At 37.7% G+C, this 21,263-nt stretch overlaps 2 protein-coding genes across 3 annotated transcripts in view; one reads left to right on the top strand and one right to left on the bottom strand.

The window, feature by feature from the left end:
* Positions 1-12,632, top strand: part of TOP3A (topoisomerase 3alpha) — an 85,889-nt gene extending 73,257 nt beyond the window's left edge. For both annotated transcript variants that reach the window (XM_088945147.1, XM_088945146.1), the window contains 6 exons: positions 8,338-8,416; positions 8,584-8,655; positions 10,072-10,155; positions 10,707-10,871; positions 11,188-11,302; positions 12,201-12,632. In XM_088945147.1, the coding sequence (XP_088801273.1) occupies positions 8,338-8,416; positions 8,584-8,655; positions 10,072-10,155; positions 10,707-10,871; positions 11,188-11,302; positions 12,201-12,450 (765 nt within the window). In that variant the 3' untranslated portion in view covers positions 12,451-12,632. The remainder of the gene's footprint in view (positions 1-8,337; positions 8,417-8,583; positions 8,656-10,071; positions 10,156-10,706; positions 10,872-11,187; positions 11,303-12,200) is intronic.
* Positions 12,633-15,053: 2,421 nt separating this feature from the next.
* Positions 15,054-19,975, bottom strand: LOC148851849 (glutathione S-transferase TCHQD-like). The gene is made up of 4 exons (XM_088942869.1): positions 19,735-19,975; positions 16,409-16,741; positions 15,448-16,336; positions 15,054-15,344 (listed from the first exon to the last, which is right to left on the bottom strand). The coding sequence occupies exons 2-3, from the start codon at positions 16,615-16,617 to the stop codon at positions 15,742-15,744; spliced, it is 804 nt and encodes a 267-aa protein (XP_088798995.1). The 5' UTR covers positions 16,618-16,741; positions 19,735-19,975; the 3' UTR covers positions 15,054-15,344; positions 15,448-15,741.
* Between the last annotated feature and the right edge of the window lie 1,288 nt (positions 19,976-21,263).

Below are 21,263 nucleotides of genomic sequence, written 5' to 3'. Positions count from 1 at the left end.
CTGCTTCAACTACAGCACTTCAGCTTTCATGGTATCAGAGCATTAAGCACCTTCCTGGTTACCGCCGACGCCATCTCTTCTCTCTTGTTGTCTTTCTTTTCTTTTTTTTATGGGTTGCTGCCGTGAAACCCTAGGGTTGTAGGAGAACAAAACAAGGTTCGAACCTAGGGTTTCCCTTGGTTGTAGGGTGCAAGGGAAGTAAGACCCAGACGCTGATGTCCTACTAGACTGTTTCTAGTAGATAGTAGCTATTCGGCTACTAAGAGAGGTCTGTATAGGACAGACCTAGTTGAGGACTGATTTCAGTAGTCCTAGCGGTAGCCGTAAGGGGGAGAACTCTCTCTACAGTTGCAGTACTCGAAGCTCAAGTGAAGTCTGCATAGCACAGTTGGGAGAACTCTCTTTACAGTTGCAGTACTCGAAGCTCAAGTGAAGTCTGCATAGCACAGTGGTGGAGAGCCCTTAGTTTCAGGCCGGTTACCAGCCCAGAACACCTCATTTGCTGCTGTAGCTGAACTGCTTTAGAACTGTGACAGTCTCGGCAAGTCTGAAACAGTGTTGCGAGCTATCAGAACCTTCTTCAACTCTGCAACTAGTCTCTCTTTCAGCGCTGTGATCACTTTGGCTAGTCTTAAACAGTGCCATCTACACAGAGACTGCAGTCAAGATGTCTTCAGTATCCGGAGAGATTTCTTCTAGGGACAACAGACCTGCTACAAGTCTTCAAATCTGGAAAACCCTAATCTGCACAGCTTGCAGATTACAAGTGTGTTGTTGGATGAGTACAACTTCAGGGAATGGTCCGTTTCTGCAATGCTTTTTATTACTTCCCGTGATCTCACAGGCTACTTAGATGGGAACAAGAAGGAACCTGAGGTTGGCAGTGCAGAGTATGCTGTGTGGCGCAAGGAGAATGCCACAGTTATGTCCTGGTTGCTTGCCTCTATAACTCCTCGGGTTGCTAGGACTGTTCATCACTTTCCTACAGCAGCCAAGATTTGGGAAAAGGTATCTAAGACCTATGGACAGAAGAAAAACAATGCTAGAATCTACAGATTGGATCAAGACATTGCGGCCTTAAGGCAAGGGGATATGACAGTTGCAACATACTTTGCAACTCTAGAAGGCCTTTGGGAAGAACTTGGCCATCACTTGATATTGGATTGGGAAAATGCCAGGGACAAGGAGAGACATGATAAGCAGATTGAAGAGAGCAGAGCCTTTAAGTTCTTGGCTGGCCTGGACCCAGTGTATGAGGGTATAAGGTCACAAATTCTAGGGAGAGATGAATTGTCCGAGTTACACCATGTTTATTATCTGGTGAGGAATGAAGAAATCAGGAGAAAGGAGATGCAAGTTGACTCTCAAACTCAACCAACTGAACAATTTGGTGAACATTCAGCCCTGGTCTCCACTAAGAGAAATAGACATCCAGACAAGAAGCACCTTAAGTGCACTCATTGTGGTGATGAGAGACATGTAAAAGAAAAGAGTTGGGTCCTGTATCCTCACCTGAAGCCAACTGCATTGAGAAAGGACAAGAAATAACATAAGGGTCATGCGGCAAGTGGGAATCTTGTCACCAACAACAATGGTGACAACTCACAGAATATACCAACAATGTCTTCTTCTCCTATGGGGCAAGTTGTTGATTCCTCTGGAGCTGGTGCTTTGGGCTTCACTGCTAGTGAGGTAGAGGTCCTTAGCCGGGCATTAGCCTGTCTAAGGAATAATTATTTTGCTTCCACCTCTCTTGCCAGATCAGGTACAGTCTTTGCCCTTAGTGCAACTAGCTCTATTGATTCTACTTCTTGGGTTATTGATTCCGGTGCAACTAACCACATGACACATATGTCCTCCTTATTCTCTTCATATCATTTGTTGTCTAGTCAGGATAAGATGAGATTTGTTGACGGGTCTTTCTCCACCATCTCTGGAAATGGGGTGGTTGACCTAAGCAAGGACCTCTCTTAAATCAGTTCTACATGTTCCCAGTCTTACCTCAAATCTTTTGTCAGTTTCAAAACTTACCAAAAACTTGAACTGTAGTATAACATTTTTTCCTACTCATTGTGTCTTTCAGGACAGATTGGCAAGGAGAACAATTGGGAGCGGTCATGAGTATGGAGGCCTCTACTATTTTGATGCAGACATCGGTTCAGCCTTACAAGCATCTACTGCTAGTAGTCCGGAGAGTGTGGAGTCATTAGCTAGGTTGCATTTGTGGCATGCTAGGCTAGGTCATTTGTCTTTCTCTTCATTAGAAATGTTGTTTCCCGAATTGTTTAAGGGCATTTCAAGTCAGAGTTTAATTTGTGAAGTATGTCAAATGTCAAAACAATGTAGAATTGTTTATCTAATTTCCAGTAATGAAATTCGAACTCCTTTTGATTTGGTTCATTCTGATGTTTGGGGCCCTTCACCCATTGTTTCCATTGATGGCTTCCGTTACTTTATCAGTTTTATTGACCACTATTCTCAATGCACATGGATCTATCTGTTAAAAGGACGGGATGAAGTACCATGGATAACTATGGCTTTTTGCAAGGTGATTGAAAAACAGTTTGATAAGAAGATTAAGCAATTTCGGTCAGATAATGCTGCTGAATATTTTGAAAAATCCTTGAACTTATTCATGGAAGATGCTGGCATGTTACATCAATCATCCTGTGCTAATACCCCTTAGCAGAATGGGGTTGTTGAGCGCAAGAATAGACATCTATTGGAGATAGCTCGAGCCTTACTATTCCAGCACAAAGTTCCCAATCAATACTGGTCTCAAGGTGTACTTACTGCATCATATCTAATAAATCGGATGCCATCTAAGGTATTGGGTATGAAAACCCCTTTCTTTGTTTTGTGTCCCACTCTTCCAGACTTTCCTCTCCCTCCACGGGTCTTTGGTTGTATATGTTTCATACATGTGAAGGATCCAAAGAAGACCAAGCTGGACCCTAAGGCTACGAAGGGAATGTTTTTAGGGTACTCTCCTACACAGAAGGGGTACTAGTGTTATGATCCTGTCTCAAAGAGAAAGTATGTCACCAGAGATGTGGTCTTTTTTGAGTCTCAACACCATTTTCAGTCTTCTCAGAATCCTCTTCAGGGGGAGACTAGTGGGATGGAATAGGATTCTCATTCTCCCTCCTTTTTTGTTCCTTGATCACATTTATCTCCTGCCTATCACTCCTTTGTGTCTGCTCTTTCCTCTGTACGTGTTCCTTCTGGTACTCATAGGCAGTGTCTGATCCAAGGTGGAAAAAAGCTATGAATGAAGAGATGAAAGCCCTAATGAAAGCAAGAACTTGGGAATTAGTGGATCTGCCAGAGGGGAAGGGCACTGTTGGGTGCAAGTGGGTGTTTACTGTAAAGCACAGGGAGGACGGGTCCATTGAAAGGTACAAGGCCAGACTTGTGGCAAAGGAGTTTACTCAAAAAGAAGGAATTGACTACAAGGAAACCTTTGCCTTAGTAGCAAAGCTCAACACAATTCGGGTTCTATTGTCACTAGCAACAAATTTTTCATGGGAACTTCATCAGTTGGATGTGACGAATGCCTTCCTAAATGGTGATCTTCATGAAGAGGTATTTATGGAACCCCCATTAGGCTATGACTTTGGTAGAAAGGTGTGTAAACTGAGGAAAGCATTATATGGTTTGAAGCAGTCTCCTCGTGCATGGTTTGAGAGGTTGTGTGGGGCCATGAAGAAAGTGGGGTACACTTAGAGCAGTGCAGATCATACCTTGTTCATAAGGAGACAGGATAGCAAACTTACGGCACTCATTGTTTATGTGGATGATATGGTGATTACCGGGAATGACTTGGAAGAGATAAAAAGATTGAATGAGTTTTTAGCTTCAGAATTTGAGATCAAAGATTTTGGCCATTTGAGATATTTTCTTGGAATTGAAGTTGCTAGGTCAAGAGAAGGAATCTACATATGTCAGTGGAAGTATGTTCTTGACCTCCTAGAGGAAACAGGCATGATGGGGTGTAGGCCAGCGGATACTCTAATAGAACAGAATCATGGCCTACAAGAATCAATAGGGGAGGACTACTGTGATAGAGAGAGATACCAAAAATTGGTGGGGAAGCTGATATACTTATCTCTTACTCGGCCAAATATTGCTTATGTTGTACATGTTGTCAGTCAATTCATGCACTCTCCAAAGGTCCCTCATATGAAAGCGGTTGAAAGGATTCTCAAGTACTTGAAGACTTGCCCAGGGAAAGGAATTCTATTCAGGAAAAACAATAGAATTGAAATTAAAGCTTATACTGATGCAGATTGGGCTGGTTCTGTTGGAGACAGAAAATCAACTTCAAGATATTGCACATTTGTAGGAGGGAACCTGGTCACATGGCGCAGTAAGAAGCAGAATGTAGTTGCTAGATCAAGTGCGGAAGCAAAATATCGAGCTATGGCTCACAGGGTTGCTGAACTCCTATGGCTCAGGACCCTTCTTAATGAGCTTGGCATTAAAGCTAAGGGTCCTCTCAGACTGTATTGTGACAACAAGGCTGCCATCAACATTGCAAATAACCCTGTGCAACACAACAAGACAAAACATACTGAGATTGATCGACATTTTGTTAGAGAGAGAATAGTCTTAGGAGAACTCTGCATTCCTTATACTCCATCTGAGATGCAAATTGTAGATGTATTGACTAAAGAGTTGGCTGCAGCAAAGTTCATGGACCTTCTTGGCAAGCTAAACATGATTGACATCCATGCTTAGCTTGAGGGGGAGTGTTAGGTTGGAGGTTTTGTATGTATTGATGGTTCGGCTGATAAGAGTTCTTATTAGCCTGTATTTGAGTTTAAGTTATGTACTGGGCTTGTGTTAATGGGCCTAAGTCTGTTTAGTGTTTTAATTTGTCTGGGTGTCCCATCACTAATCAGGGGCATCCCAGTCATTTCATGTAACATTGTATTGTACTTTAATATAAATAATAGTATTGTCGACTGGGTTAGTTCAATTCGACATTCACAGCATTTATTGGTCTTCTCCTCTCTTCTACTGCTTCAGCTATAACACTTCAGCTTTCAATAGCAAGTGCACCCAAACACCTTGAGAGAAAGAGAGAAGAGATCCTCATTTGGGAAAAGCAAGCTAAAGGAAGTTTTAAACCCCAAAACCCTAGAAGACATTTGGTTTTTCAAGTATGTAGTTGTAATGATAGCATCACCCCAAAACTTAATAGGAACATGGGAAGCAAAAAGGAGGCTCCTCGCAACCTCAACCACATGTTTGTTCTTCCTTTCTGCCACTCCATTTTGTTGAGTGTAGGAATAGGAACTCTGATGAATAACTCCAAAGGTATCAAAGTAGGAGGAAAGACTCTTCTCAAAATATTCCTTTGCATTATCAGATCGGAATATTTTGATTCGAGTGTTAAATTGGGTAAGTATAAGTTCATGAAATTTTTGTACAATATTTGGTACTTCATCCCGAGATTTTATAAGGTAAATCTAGGTGTAACGAGAGAAATCATCAATGAAAAGAATGAAATATTTGTAACCCCTCATAGCAGGTAAATGATATTGCCCCCACACATCAGATTGCACAATATGGAAAGGAGAAACAAATCTTTTATTACTCACTGAAAAAGATTGTCTATAATGTTTTGCAAGTTCACATGACTCACAATGAACATTTCTGGAAACAAATGACTCAAAGCTGAAAAAGACAAATGGCCAAATCCGAAATGACATATCATGACTCTATTAACTAACTCTGATAAAACAGACTCCAAAGCTACACCACTAGGTAATCCAAGACTTTGATCTGAGACATCCAGCAAGTATATCCCATTCGCCTCATGGCCACTCCCAATCGTCCTCTGAGACTTCAGGTCCTGAAAAACACAATAAGTAGGAAAGAAGGTTATGTTGTAGTTCATTGATTTTGTTAAGCTACTAACAGATAAAAGGTTAGTGCTAAGTTTGGGAACATGAAGGACAAAGGATAACACAAGTGAGTCAGAGGCTTTGATATTCTTTTTGCTAGAGATGGGAGCAAGAGACCCATCGGCAAGAGAAATCTTCTCTCTACCCAAGAGGATTTGGTATGAACAAAAAAGGTTGGGTATGCTAGTCATATGGTCTGATGCACCAGAATATATGATTCAAAGAATTCTATGATTACCTATAGCTGTAGCATGATTTGCATAAGCACGAATACCTGAATGAGCAAAAGCAGATGTAGAGGGGGTGCCCGAGGAGGAAGATGCAACAATAGACTCCAAGTGGTCTATCAACTCCCCATACTCTCAAATTTTGCCTTCACTGCTGCCAACTGTTCCACGGCAAATTTTTCTTCACATTCAAATACTGTAGCAACATTTGCATTCTTGTGCTTTCCAGACTGACCACCCTTCTTAAAGTTGTTCTGAAACCTCTTAGGAAGAAAATCTGGATGAAGCTTCCAACAAGAATCCTTAGTATGTTTCGGCTTCTTGCTGTATTCACACATCACCTCCTTTTTTTCATTTAGCCCCTTTGGTTTTATTCCAGCATGTGCAAAATGTTTTAGAGGAGGTGGGATCTGTACCTGTACCTGTCACCTACTCTCTTCACTGCTCACCCTAGAGTATGCCTAAGCAAGAGACATATCATCCTTGGCCAGGATATTCTACCTTGTAATATCAAATTCAGGATTGAGTCCTATAAGGAACTCAAACACCCTGTTTCTTTCCACAAATTTCCTTAAAGTTTTTGCATCTTTGGTGCTTTCCCATATAAATGCTTCCATAACACCTATCTCCTGCCATAGTGACTTCAACATCGAATAGTAGACAACCACACCCTTGTCCCCCTGTTTTAAATTTTTCACATCATTCTTCAATTTGTAGGCCCTTGTAACATTTAATTTCTGAGAGTATGTCTTTGCCACACTATCCCAAATCTCCTTGGCTGAAGTCTTCCACAGATAGTGTTGACTTATGTGGGGCTGCATAGAATTTACCAACCACCCAATAACTGTGTAGTTATCCTGCATCCATTTTTTATATGTAGGATCAGTCTCATCTGACATCACCTTACTATCCGTTAGAAACCCTAGTTTACCTCTACTACAGACATGGATCTTAATAGATTGTTCCCAAGCAACGTAATTTGTTCCATCAAGTTTAATTGTAGTCACTCCTATCAGAATGGAATCAAACAAAAAAAAAAAAAAAAAACAATGTTTTCAACCTTTATAGACCTAACTAAGGTCAATCAAGCACTCAAAAGTCCCAAAACTAGGGTTTCACCGTACCTAGCTTCCAGGGAGAAAGAAGAGATAGCTGCTCAAACCAAAGCTATCCAAACCACTTCCAACTTCAGCCGCCCACTTGTGGAAAATATTTGTAGTCATTCTCAATTGGAATGTTAACAGGGCCCCATACATCAAAAGACACAAGACAAAAGGGAAAATCCGATCTTTTATTACGTAAGGGAAATGAAGTTCTACAATGCTTACTCAACTAACATACTTGACATTGAAAATCACTGACAGACACAAACTAAAAAATTCTAGAAACAAGTATTTAAAGGACTCAAAAGACATGACCCAAACGATAGTGCCACAAAATAACTTGACTCTTACTTGACTGGCTCAAAGACTTTGAGACCGCAAGACCAACTATATTCTCTAGCACATAGAGACCATCAACCATGTTTCCTCTACCAATTGTCCTTCCCGAATACCCATAAAAAGTGTTATTCCACCCAATAACAAAACTAGCATCTGTTTATTTATTCTTTATTGAACTTCTTTTTTGATACTCAATTCACTTAACAAAGACTCACCCCAACTATATGTAGTTTTCTATACCAGTCAGGTTTCACCTTTCCACTCTATCGATGACCATATCATTGTTAAATTATGAGTTTTTAAATAATTTATCAGTACCTCATACCCTTGCCTTTTGGTCTTCTCTAGTTTTGCAATGTCCTTCAAATTTGACGAGATCACTTCTTTGTATTGATACAGTAGGTGATCTTCTATTTACATGCCCAAACCATATTAGTTTGCTCTCTCATTTTATCACCTATTATGGCTACTCCTAATTTCCCATGAATATTCTTATTTTTAACTCTATCCTTTAGTTTTGCTACTCATTAATCTTAAAATATCTGATAATCTTTTTTTTTTTGCCTTCACTGATAATTAAACAAAAAAAGTGGAATAAGGAGGTTGACTTGACATGAACTTAATCTTGTGCACTGTCTGCTTAACTGGATCTTTTATTTTCATGAGGCCAGTGTATTTATTTGCTTCTGGTTCTCAGTGACTTCTTTGTTTATAGTCTTATAATAATCATAACAGTTGTTTGCTGCACCTTTCCAGTGTCGGAATGTTGTTTGGCTTCCAGGATCCATTTCAACAGCAACTGTTACAAATCATATTTGTGATTCCTGTTCTCCAGGTTACTGAACTTCAGCTTTTATTATCATACTTATAGTGATTTCATACATGTAGTCATTTGACTAGTTCAAACTTTTCCATGGTTCTCGCTATGCAGATTAATTTCTACACACTTGGTTTCTGATTGTAATCTTATTTATGTATATGATTATATGGATTCTTTCATAGGTCCTGTTTTTAAGATTCAATTCAAGTTTCGCCGACTAGAAATACCTTCAGACTACGATGTTGATCATTTAGGTATGTGGAACAACATATATACTAATTTATTTCTTGTATGCAATCTGTCTTCTATATCTGGAAGATATATAACTGTTTACTTCAGTTGAAATGTTTATGACTTGCATTTTGAAACTCATAGCAGGTTACCTTTACATAGAGTTGAAGATAAATTTGAATGAATTTCCAATATGAGTACTCATCTCATTCCTTGTAGAGTCCTTGTACTGTACATTCCTGTTATGCTTGTATGGTAGATTTATATGCATTTACTATGTCAAAAAGTTGAAAGAATGCTGGTCATCTGGGTAATGATTTTGAAGGATTTCAAGTATCTACATGTATATGAATGCATATGCTTCTCTCTCGTTAACTATGTAAAGATATTTTACTTGGGGATTTTCCCCCTTTCGATATATTAATATAATTCAATGTTAGTCCTTATTAAAAGAATGTTTCAAGCATTCTCTAGAGATACATGAAGAGAGCAATTAAGATGATGCCTAGAATTGTGAGTTGGGTGGGGTTATATGAACTAGATGCAATGCTGGTTCTGTTTCAAGCAACAAAACTTCATTCTAGTTTTATTTTTATTGTTGTATTGGAGAGAAATGAAGAACGTTGTAGGAGTACAAGTTTAAGAGGGCATGCTTGTTATTTGTTTGTTTACAATGTGTTGGTGGTTAAGAGCATTGATTTGCAATCGGAGATCAAGTCGTATTCTTTTTTTACCTTTGTAATTGATAAGAAAAGTTTAAAATTACCAAAGGATGACTTTTATAGCAGGTGGATTTTGGAAGGCTGTGAGATCATTTTAGTCAATTGGATGAAGGTCTGCATCTAGTTGCTTTAGTTGGAAATAATATTATGTTTTTTAAGCGAAATAGTTAAATTAGTTAAAAACCAAATGAATAAAAATCTGGATGAATTATAATATTGGCTAGTAATAAAATATAGGAATTTGGGGGATTAATTTGGTAGGAAAAACATGTTGCATCTTAATAATTTAAAATACTTATGATAAAATTGTAAGGAAACACAGAATTCAGTGATTCCCCAAACCTCTCACTCAATCACTGATTCTTGAGGAAATAATTTTGACAAATCAATTCCCCCAGTTGTATACCAACATTATTACTTAATAAGTAAAAAATTATATGATTTTATAGCATTTTAATTTGGTAGGGAAAGCATGTTGCATCTTAATAACTTAGTTTACTTATTTATGATAAAATTGCCAAGGAAGTGAAGAAATCAGTGATTCCCAAACCCCTCACTCAATCACTGATTCTTGAGGAAATAGTTTTGACAAATCAATTCCCTCAGCTGAATACCCACATTATTTCTTAACAAGTCAAAAAATGGTATGATTTTGTAGCATTATAAGTTTCAATACAAATTAACACTTAATTACTTGTACATGTGTTCTTCTCTCAGGATGCATTGGTGGATGTGATGAGACACTTAAGCAATTGACTGAAATTTGCGGAACAGGTTCCCGCAATCCTCCAAGCACTTCAGGTTTGCCTAGACTCCATCATGACTATTTTTTGGGACACCACTGTAAGAAGCCTGCAGAATGGATAAAAAAAATACGTATATTTAATAGATGATTCTGTAATTTCAGATGTGGAATGAACATTTCACAGATGAAATAATCATCCACTTCAACATGCAGTCTTTGTGAAGCACAAAATAGAGTGCAATATGGAATATCCTTTTCTTTTTCGCTGAAGTCTCTTGATTATCTCAACATTATCCTCCTTGGCTCCTGTATCTTGAATTCCATTTTAGGCCAAAGTTCAATCCAATTAACTCACATGTTTGTGAACCATAGCCAGTATTTGGCTTCTAAACCGGATTTTACCACCATACTCTGCTTATTGCTTTTCAAAAAGGGAAAGAAAAGGCTTACTAAACACCCATGGAAAATGTGGTGCCAGGACTTCTGTTTTGGCTTGCAGAAGTTAGATTTGCATCATTTTAATACTGTTTATATTATGTTTAGGGGACTAATAATATACATTCTTGTGGAATTAACAATTGTGTTTAATTTAATTTTTATCCTCCAGCAAGAGGGCGGGGAACCACAGCATCTTCTATAAATGCCCAAAGAGTTAGCACGATGCAAGGTGTGTGTGAACACTGCAGGCAAACAGGGCACTCTTCAAATGATTGTCCTACTCAGGTTTCACGTCGCCAAAGTGTCCGGCCTCGTGGAAGAAACTCACAGAGAGGTTTGACTTATGAACTACCTTTTCTCTTTATGATCCATAAAAAGACCTGTATCTGCATGATCAACTGGAACATGAACGCAGACATGCTATAGGGTGTGATGCGTAGTTGCCCAAACACACATCCATGTGTGATGGAAGAAATGCATAAGTGAGGGCAGAAAATTAAGATAGTACATGCATTGACAGTTATATCAATAGCTCTTATGAACACAAGGGCAATCTTCTAGGCCCTGAATGTTCATGATTATGTTTTGCATTAGCAACTCATAAATCAGCACCAAATAAGCTTAATCGATAGTTTTATTTGATACTGCAGGAGGATCCTCAGTCTCATGCAACTCATGTGGAACACCATGCGCCTTGCGAACTGCCAATACAGCAAATAACAGGGGAAGGAAGTTCTATTCTTGCCAAGAGTGCAATTTCTTTGTGTATGTAAACGTGAACTTAAACGCTAATGTCATATTGTTGGTATGGCCATCCTTTGTCATGATAAAGAGGACGGGTTTACCATTTCATTAGTAATTAACACCCTTGATTTCCTGTTTTGTTGGATAAGAGACTTTCTCCAGATCATTGGGACCACTTTATCTTGATGCTTTTTCTTGTTTTTAACCCCCAGCCTTGTTTCCTTTCCTGGGTTTACTTCTGAAGATACTCTATAAAAGTTATCTTAGAACGGAAAATATTGAGGTAGTGATCTACTTCCAATTAGGGATGCAACTTGGGCAGACCACAGCCTGGTTCAACATAAGTTATTTTGTTGCTTTGTAGTTTGTACATTCTTGGAATAAGAAACATGTTACTCGTCAAGTTGATATTAGCAAATATTTTGTTACCAAAAAGCATGTTCATTTTGCTCCTACATATTTATATCCCCACTGAATGGTTTTATTGTTATACAAAGGAACCCGGGAGTAGCTTCAGTGGGTGATAAAAATAAGAGAAAGTAGATTGAGGTGGTTTGTTCACATGCATAGAAGACCTACAGCACCCATTAGAAGTGATCTGCTAAAAATTGAAGGGGCTAGAAGAGCTAGGGGTAGACTGAAAAGGACTTGGGTGGTGGTAAGAAATGATTTAAGCATCCATAATGTGATGATAGATATGGCAGTGAACAGAACAGAATAGCAAAACGGGATTCATGTAGGTGAGCCCACAGTTGAGACAAGGCTTAGATGATAATGATGATGATGACCGAATGATTTTCTTCTTTACTGAAACTTTCGTGTTGTCAGCCAATTTGTATCCCCCTTCCTCTTTTTTGGTCCTGTATCAACAGATTTGATCATGTAAAGTCATGACATGCTTGACATATCTGTAATGCAGATGGGAGGATAGTGTCAACGGAAACAACACTCAAGGACAAAGTGTACCACATGCAAGTAACAGGCGAGCAGCAAATTCTGGCTCTAATTCAAGCAGAAGGGGCAGGCAAGGGAGGGGTGGACGCAGTGGGGCCCGCACCACAAACACAAGGTTCGTGTCAGCTACAGGTGAACCAGTATCTGGTATGAGCTGTTACATTTGTGGTGATCCATCACACTTTGCAAATGTTTGCCCTGATAGAGATATATGACGGAGCTGCCCAAGTGGAACCTCTTCTTCACAGACCATTAATTAGCTTGCCCAAAATCCTGATTCCATATGTAACATAAAAAGAAAAAGGATGCTTAGCCATCCTGTGGCCTAGTCCATCAAAATACTAACCATGTATATATCACTCAATTCATGCAGAAGACAGTTATTGCTTTTCACTTCCATCCATCTTTCAATGCAAATATATGCACCCACTATGTTTTTGCACCAAAATGACATAATGCTGGCCCTTTTAAATTCTTCTGTAGGACTGCATATTCATAACGACGTAATAGCTGAGCTCATTTCCTCTCCAGTAAAATCAAGAGAGTTGTCCTGCCATTGCACTGCAGAAAAGGGTGTTTTGGAAATGCGTATGCATTATCCAACAATGAAGGTCTTTTAGCATAAGAAAGATGATTGGCGTCAAAACAATCTCATCTACAGTACAATGGCAGATTTGTAATGGGACCCACTCAAACTATTCCAATGACCCATGTCCCAACCTGTAATTGGGCACTATTAGTATATGAGGACAACTCAGGACAGGATCTTACTACTAAAAGACTTGAGAATTCGCCATGGAGGGTCAAAATGTGTCAACTAATTTGATTATTTCCTTCTAAATCCTGGATTTTGGATTGTAAGAGGATTGATGATGAAAAGGATCTTTGTATGATAGGATCAACAAATTCTAAGGATAAAAGTATCAGTATCGGGTATTGTATCGAATAAGTCGGATACGGATACGCTTTGGAAATGCATGAATACAAATGAAAGATATAGAAACACTTGGACACGCTAATGAAATGCATACAAATCACATAAATACACTAATCATACTAAACCCAAAATTGAATTATCTATGAATAAGATATAAACACATGAGAAATGCATACTTCAATAGGTTATATGAAGAGAAATATTACAATAGACAATGTCAGGACTCTAGAACATTCAAACATTGTACAATAATTATCACTCTTTCAATTTTATAATTATAATTTTCAATTTTTATTAATTTTTGGGAATATTTATTAATTTAGTATTTTATTTAAATAACAACTATTTTTAAATAATAAATATGTTTTTATTTTACACATAATTGTAAAATAAAACAAACAAATCATTTAAGGTAGATAAAATAAATTATATTTAATTTTCACTTTTTATTAATTTTTTTGGAAAATTAATTTATTTAGTATTTTTATATAATAACTCTATTTTTTCAAATAATAACTATGTTTTCATTTTTAACATATAATTATGTGTAAAATAAAATATATAAATCATCTAAGGTAGATGAAATATATATTTTTTATAATTTTTTGTTTTTATTAAATTTTTAAAAATTAAATCTTAAATTATTTATTTTAGTTTTCATAATACTATTTTTTAACTTGTATTATAGATGAAAAACAATCCAAAAGTACTCAATATATAATTTTGTCAAACTAGACATGAATACACCTCCATATCGGTGTGTATCAGACTATATCCACCGATATGGTATGATACGGCCCAATACGGAGGCGTATTGTACTGATACACATGGCTCATAATACGTATTCAGTCATAATGTATCATGCATCCATGATCATGAATACGGATATGATATGCCCTGTATCGAGAGTATTGTATTGATACCTTAATCCTTGATTGTAAGAATGGCGTATGACCTTTTTTTGGTTTAGTGTTTTTATGCATCCTCTATTTAGGGAAATGGTGTTTTTAAATTGGGGGAGAAAGCGGGACTGTAATTGGACTCCAAAATTTTGAAACCCGATTTGAGATTGGATCCGATTCTATTGGATTTGAATTTAAAATATGCATTCTATTAATAATGAAATCAAATGCAGATTTAATCCCATCGGAGTCCGGTAATACACACAATTATATAAAGTTTATAATTAACTATTTTTATATTTCGTGTATATATATATATATATATATTAATTTTTAAAACTTTTTATTTTTTAATTTTATTTACAATAAGTCGGACTTGGACTAGACCCGATCCGGATCCCACCTGATTATAGCCCCACTGAACAGTGGAACACAAAGAAGTAGCAGATTTCAGAAACCCTTTCTGTCCCACTTTTCCGTAAAGTAACAAATTTATTTTCCTTTGTTATGCCAATCCAAACCCAACCTTCAGGATTTTCCTGAAGAGGAAAAAGAGTTTCTTCCTCACCCTTATTCAAATTCATGGATTTGTTCTTATATTTTTGGGATAGTTTTGTTGGTCGATAAGAGCAAGTATACATAGCTTTTAAATTTAAAATGTTGTGCTACTGTGTGAAACTGGAAGTGTTTTAAAATCAGAAATTCAAGGAAGAAAAGGTAATTGGAAGCTCAGTATCTAAAGCATGATACTAGAGTGTATTTGGTTTTAGTCTTCATGCTTTATTTATACTTGAAAATGCATTTTCTGCACTTGTTAAAATCAAGTTGCTATCAGCATATCAGAGGCCATCAATGCAAAACTTTACTAGGACAGTTTCAACTAAATCCCTGAAGGACTGAAGTTCCTTGAGAGCATCTCCTGATAAAATCCGTTGAGTCAATATATATAGGAGGAGCAAAAATAGAACACGCCAACAATGAAATCTTAATATTTTACCTAATACATGCATGGAAAAGGAAAGTTACGGTTACATGGCAACACTTCCGTGTCATGATTCTTGAGGTGGGGATATTGACACTACCCAATTATGGGCAAAGTTAATGACCAGAAGCTTGAATCATTAAAAAGTGAATTTGTTGTTGGGAAAACAAACAACAGAAACAATATTACATCTAGAAGGTATAATTTTATGAACCATATGAAAGGTGCCTCGACCATGAAGAAGCATCAGTTAATCTCACAAGGGATGACCGCATTGCTTGTTCCACCTACAAGAAAAGGAGCAAGATAGTTGGAAAAGAAAACACACACACACACTAAAATAAAATAGAATTTGATGAAAAAAAAAAAGAAATTATGGGATATACTAACCTGATTGAATCCAATATCCATCCAAAGTTATGGAAGAACCACCCCTAACATAATATACATCAATGAATAAAAATTATTTCTACATGCTCTTGTCCTTCTTTTATATCATGTCCACAAATACTCTAGTCGTTGCTATATCTCCTGACACCCCTCTGTTGCAAACAAAGAAGGTTTTTGACAGTGTTATGTTTCTTCTCCAACTCATTAAATTCTTCCTAGTTTCCTTTATACTAGACCTCTGCTTCACTCTGTTCCAATACTTTGTAATCATATTCTACAGTACTCTAGTCTTTGTCAATATTTCTTAAGTACACTTCTGATGCAAAGAAAGAAGATTGTTTTGGACAGTATTTTGTATTTTCTCCAACCTGTGAAATACCTCCCAATTACTTTTCTATAACTAGGCCTCTGTTTCATTGTTTTCCAATATTCTGCAACCTTTGGCCTGATAAAAATGTACTCATGTTCCAAATTTAAAAGCATTATGCGAGCCAGAACAGGAATAAGTGTGGCATCTGCCATTGTAAAATGTTCCCCTGCCAGACATGCCGAGTTGCTCAGCTGCATCTCCACTTCATCAAGGAGTCTGATTAGGCATTCCTCGTTTTGTTTTAAAACATCTGGGTCCTTCAATTTATCTTCTGTCTCATATGCATCTCTTAGCTTCAGGTGGTATATACTTGCTAGATTTGGGGACTCAGCCATCCGAGCAATCACAACCCGTCTGATGAATTTTGAAACAAAGAGACGGTATCTTTCGGGTATGTGGGAGAGTGTGAAGATTTTAGGGTTCCAATCTTGTATCTTATGCATCCATTCATCAACTTCTCTGTTATTAGTGGTAGTATTATCAATGCTTGAAGACACTAGTGCAATCCTTTCTATATACCTGTGTATACAATACCATTTAGCTTCTACAAGAGAAAGGAAAGTACAAAGGCTAAATGTTGATTAGACTTACTGGATTATCTCTATCGTATTGAAGATGATGTGAGATCCATTCTGGAAAACAGGCAGTCTTGCACTTGGATTCATGCGGAAGAACGAGGGTTCCATGTTCTTTCCTGTGAGAGGATTGACATGGTATGATGTGTAATCAATGTTATACTCTTCCAAAGCCAGCCTAACCTTCTGGCTGTCCAAGGAGTAAGGGTGATGATACAGCTGCATGGTTTCTTTAGCATCAGCTCTTGTAGTTGTGTACAAAGTTGAGAGTTTTCATATCAACTTTTGCACCTCCGATACACAAAAACATGCTTCAATAAGGAAGCAGTAGGCCTCTGAAGGTGTTTACCTGAATAAATGTGAAAGGTTAGAAGAATACAATTAGAATATTTCAATGCCATTCAACTTGATAAACCACATTAATGGATCTTTGAGGGCATAAATTTAGAGACATGAGGTTGTCACCCCTTCTGTCTCTAGATGGTTGTAAGTTAATTAATGTTGTTTATTTCGTGGGGAATATCACTATTGAAGGCCACTTCTAGCTCTTAGTATATTATCCTCCCCTAGTTTCAAAAAATAGTAGTATATAATGTGTCTCAAAGTCTTTCTGAAAAAAGGTTGTCAATAATTTTGTAATGAGAGCACACGCAGCTCTTGAAGAAGAGAATTTAGTTCCCAAACAGTATCAACCATGACCTGACCAATGTTTTAAAACGCGGAGGCGTGACGCAAGGTGTCCCACTACCTAGAGGCATGAGGCATAGTTCAGAATGCAAGAGGCGTAAGCCTCCTTAAGAGGAGGGTGGTTAGGAGGAGGATGAAGAGGAAGGGGGGATCTCATTTTTTCTTTATTTTTAATAAAAATCTTTTATATTAAGAAGAATAAAGATGCATAACATTAGTTCAAAGGGGGGGTCTTGTCGAAGTGAAGGTGAGCGAGCGAAGCAAGCTCGCTGAAGGGGCAGGGGGCAAACCACTTTCTTTCCCCTTATCTTTTTTTTCCCCTCCCTTCCCTTTCCTTTCTTTTTCTTTCCTTTTCTCTTTTTTTCTTCTCTTTCTTTTTCTTTCCCTTCCCCTCTTTTCCTTTCCTTCCTTTTTTTTGTCTTTTTATATCGGATGTGCATGAGGCATACGCCTCTAGCATGCCTCATGAAAAAAGTGTACGCCTCTTGCACCTGAGGCGTACGCCTCAGAGGTGTCAACGTTTCTGGCATACACCTCGGGGCGTTTTGGGAGCGCCTCACCTGGAGGCGTACACCTCCCACGCCTTTTAAAACACTGGACCTGACAAGAAAATGCATTATAATTTCTGCTTTTCCAGAAAAATGGCCCAAAAGCAAAAAATTCAGTGCCCTAAAGTTATTTGTTCACATTGGCTCAACCACTAAAATTAACATCAGGAGCATACAGCTTCTAGCCTAGTGCAGGCTAAGATAAGGTTTTAGGCATAGCATACTGCATTTAACTCAACTACACCCAGTAGATCAGGCTGCTGGTAGAATCTTCAATACATTGATCCGCTTCATGGTCATTAACATTTTTCCCAAACATTTTCTATATCCTTTCACTTTTCTATATGTATTTATAGTTTTAGTGTATCTATTTTAATTTTTTGACAAGTTTGTGAAAAGCGGAAATAATCTCTTTCTTGTTGAAAAGGAATAACAGAAATAATCTTATGATTTACAGAATGATTCACAATTAACCTTGATTCAACTTTATCCACGATTCACAATACGATTATGATTTTCAGAACATTGCCTGCAACAAACATAATTTCATCTAGGTTCCTATGAAGAAACAACTTTTTTACATTTCCATATCTAAAGGATCTTGTACCAACATTTTCCTGTAAAAGTCAAAAGTAAGCAGTTCCATAGTATTATTTGATAGCCGGTTCCAATGTTTCTTTTTGCCAGTCCAAAGTTGATTGGGTAGACTCTACCAAGAAGTCAAATTTCACAGAACTCCATTTGCTTATAATTCGGGGATTTGATTATGAATTTCCATATGACCAAAAGATTGATTATGAATTATAACATTTGTGTGAGAAATTCCCTCCCCATCTCAGAAAGGAGATAGGTCCTATTTTAAGTAGACAATTACTTTGCCTTTAGCACAATCACTTTGAAAAGAATTCCAAGCAAAGATGCTGATGCTTGAGAGGTACAAACATTGCAAGTAAAGGGAGAACAATTTGGAGAGAGGATCACCATACACAGGAAGCTAACCTCAACATAAATATCTACTTTATTCTGAATTGAAATAGCATAACATCAGTGAGGTTCATTGTGCAAACAAGTTAGCAACACACTGTTGAAGAACAAGATGATAGGCAAGGCAGTTGATATTCTCAACAAAGAGCATTTCTGTATTGTTAACGGGTTGTTTGAGGGCTCTATCAAGAAAAACCAATTGAAGTGGAAAACTAAGAGAGAATGTTAGCTGCAGATTGCCGACTCCAATAACGAATTAATTTTGTAAAAGTTGTGTCTTGAGGTGATGAAAATATCGCCTCAAGAAGAATAAAATAGTGTTTTCTTGTGAATGAATTAACCATATATGCAAATTTCTGACAAATTTATTACATATCATTGTCATGAATGCCATAAACAAGATCACACAAGAAAGACAATGAGAATGCCAAATCTGTGGAAAAGGTGTGTGAAATGCATTTGGAAAATAGATTAAGTTGATATTTATTAAATGAAGTTGTAATTTTCAACATTCAATTATTGAATGGCTATAGAATGAGGTGGTCAGTTTTTTAATGCTATCAAAGTGGAGCCTTCTCTTTAGCTCAAACCCCATGAGATTAGCATGCTAACAAATCAAAACCAAGATCTTATATTCCATTTCTGCCAAGTAGAATGGGCAAGTTCTGGGCAGGAGAATGCAAGAAGCAGGAAGACCTAATGCAGAGACAAGCACAAATAACACCTTCTAATGCAGTGTGGAGACTCTGATTATGTTGAAGTTCCCTTATGCATCAATAGGGTGCTTAGGATCCTATTTTGCCGTTACATAAGAAAGCCCAGGAGGTGATTGTGATTATAAAACCAGAAGCTGCCATGAACACGATAGCTGCCTTGTATTCTGTTGAAGACCGATAACCAGGGCTGGACTGTAGACTCAATTATGGGTCAAAAACAATAACAACAAAAAGACCCAGTATCGCAAGTGGCAAGATTTAAAACTGGGTTCAACGGATCAAACAGAATTCAACTCAGGTTGCAGAAATCCAAAACAGAAAAGACAGTCACAACAATCAAAACCACCAAATCATCAACAGCGCCATTGAAAATGAGATTCAAGTGGAAATGAATTGTAGAAGCATACCAGAAAGAAAGCTTGAACGGATCATAACGAATTTCTCTGCGTTATGAGGAGACTATGCGTGTGTCTGCTGTTCATGGCCGCACGAAAAGCTACGAAAAGAATAGAAGAATATAGAAGAAGGTATAAAGGAGAACTTTTTGAAGAAACGCTCAAATCACAAAAGGCCAGAGGCGTTTTTCAGAGTGGACAAGGTGACAGTTAAGACTTGAGAGTTGAGGCTCTGTGCACTGACACTTGGAACGCTTAGAAGCAACGTCTACAGAGATTAATTTGATGTCACGACTGAATCATTTTGACCATCAATTGAACTCTGACTATCAATTTCAGCCGTCTGATCTATGAATACTCCTTGGTTCAGACGTGCACCAGACGATGCCCAAAAAATGGGCTGAAATCTGGAATCTCAAGATTAAGATTCCAATCACATGGCTATATGGGCCCTCATGCTAGGTGAATCTGGGTCGTCAAAAAGGAAGAAACACATCTTGTACTTGGTTGACTAGATTAAAGTAAACATAGGAGTTGTGTGATTAAGATTAAGCTTTCCCCCGTGTTAACCGTGGAAATCGTGGTTAGTGTTAGGGTTTAAGTTGGGTTGAGAATAGGGTAACGAGGCCCACAAGGCAAAGTGGGTCGCACGTGTACCAAGCCCATTGGATGTCCTAGTGAAATCTGCCTGCTAAAGATAGTTGGCAGTTGGCACGAAACTCTAGGAAACGGGACCCTCTCTAAAGTGGCTGAACTTAAAAGCTTATTGTTGTTTGGAAGGAGTACAAAGTAAAGTGTAAAACCTTGTATTTTTTTTTTTTTTTGTATTTGCATCTGTACATATAATTTCTCCAAACGGAGCCTTAACATCGATCTTTTGTTGGGAATATATTTATTTGGATAAATGCATTTATCCATCTTATCTTATATAAAATGTTTTTTCTCTTATATCACTTTTGTCCCTGAATTTTGTGTATTGGTAGGGCTAGTTTAGTCCCACAACACGTTGATTCAAGGTTTTAAAAACCAACCCAGAATCGAAACCATTCTAGCCAGTGGTTTTCAGGTTGATAGTTTGATTATCCGGTTCAAATGGACGGCTTGATTCAACTAAAAATTAAAAATAAAAAATATAATTAAAATAAAAAATGGCCAAAACACATTAATGGGTCGATGGTTCAACCATCTAGATCAGTGGGTCACTGACCAATTCAACGATTTTTTACCAAGGACCAGGTTTGGGATAAAATGAAACCGATTGCCTGGACAATCCCCCGGGCTGAATGATCTAACCATCTGGGTCAACCACAATTCAAAAACACTACTTTGAGTAGCTTTTCAGCCTTCCCACTCTCGTGAAAAAGTGATTTGTCCACATAGGAGGGTAACATTTACCTAGAGAAGCGATCAAGAAACTTGTCAAGAAAAAATGAATTGTCCATGGGACCAGGATCTAACCAACTCATCCCTCCCTCTGTTTGTGTGCGTGTGTGTGAATATGTTTGGAGGTTGTAGGCTTCTTAATGATTAAAGTTGAATAA

Source organism: Nelumbo lutea, chromosome 5 (assembly GCF_056320005.1).
Source record: "Nelumbo lutea isolate HS-2025 chromosome 5, American lotus-T2T, whole genome shotgun sequence".
Classification (NCBI taxonomy): domain Eukaryota; kingdom Viridiplantae; phylum Streptophyta; class Magnoliopsida; order Proteales; family Nelumbonaceae; genus Nelumbo; species Nelumbo lutea.
Note: the sequence above shows the minus strand (reverse complement) of the source record. Positions and strands in the feature narration are given on the sequence as shown.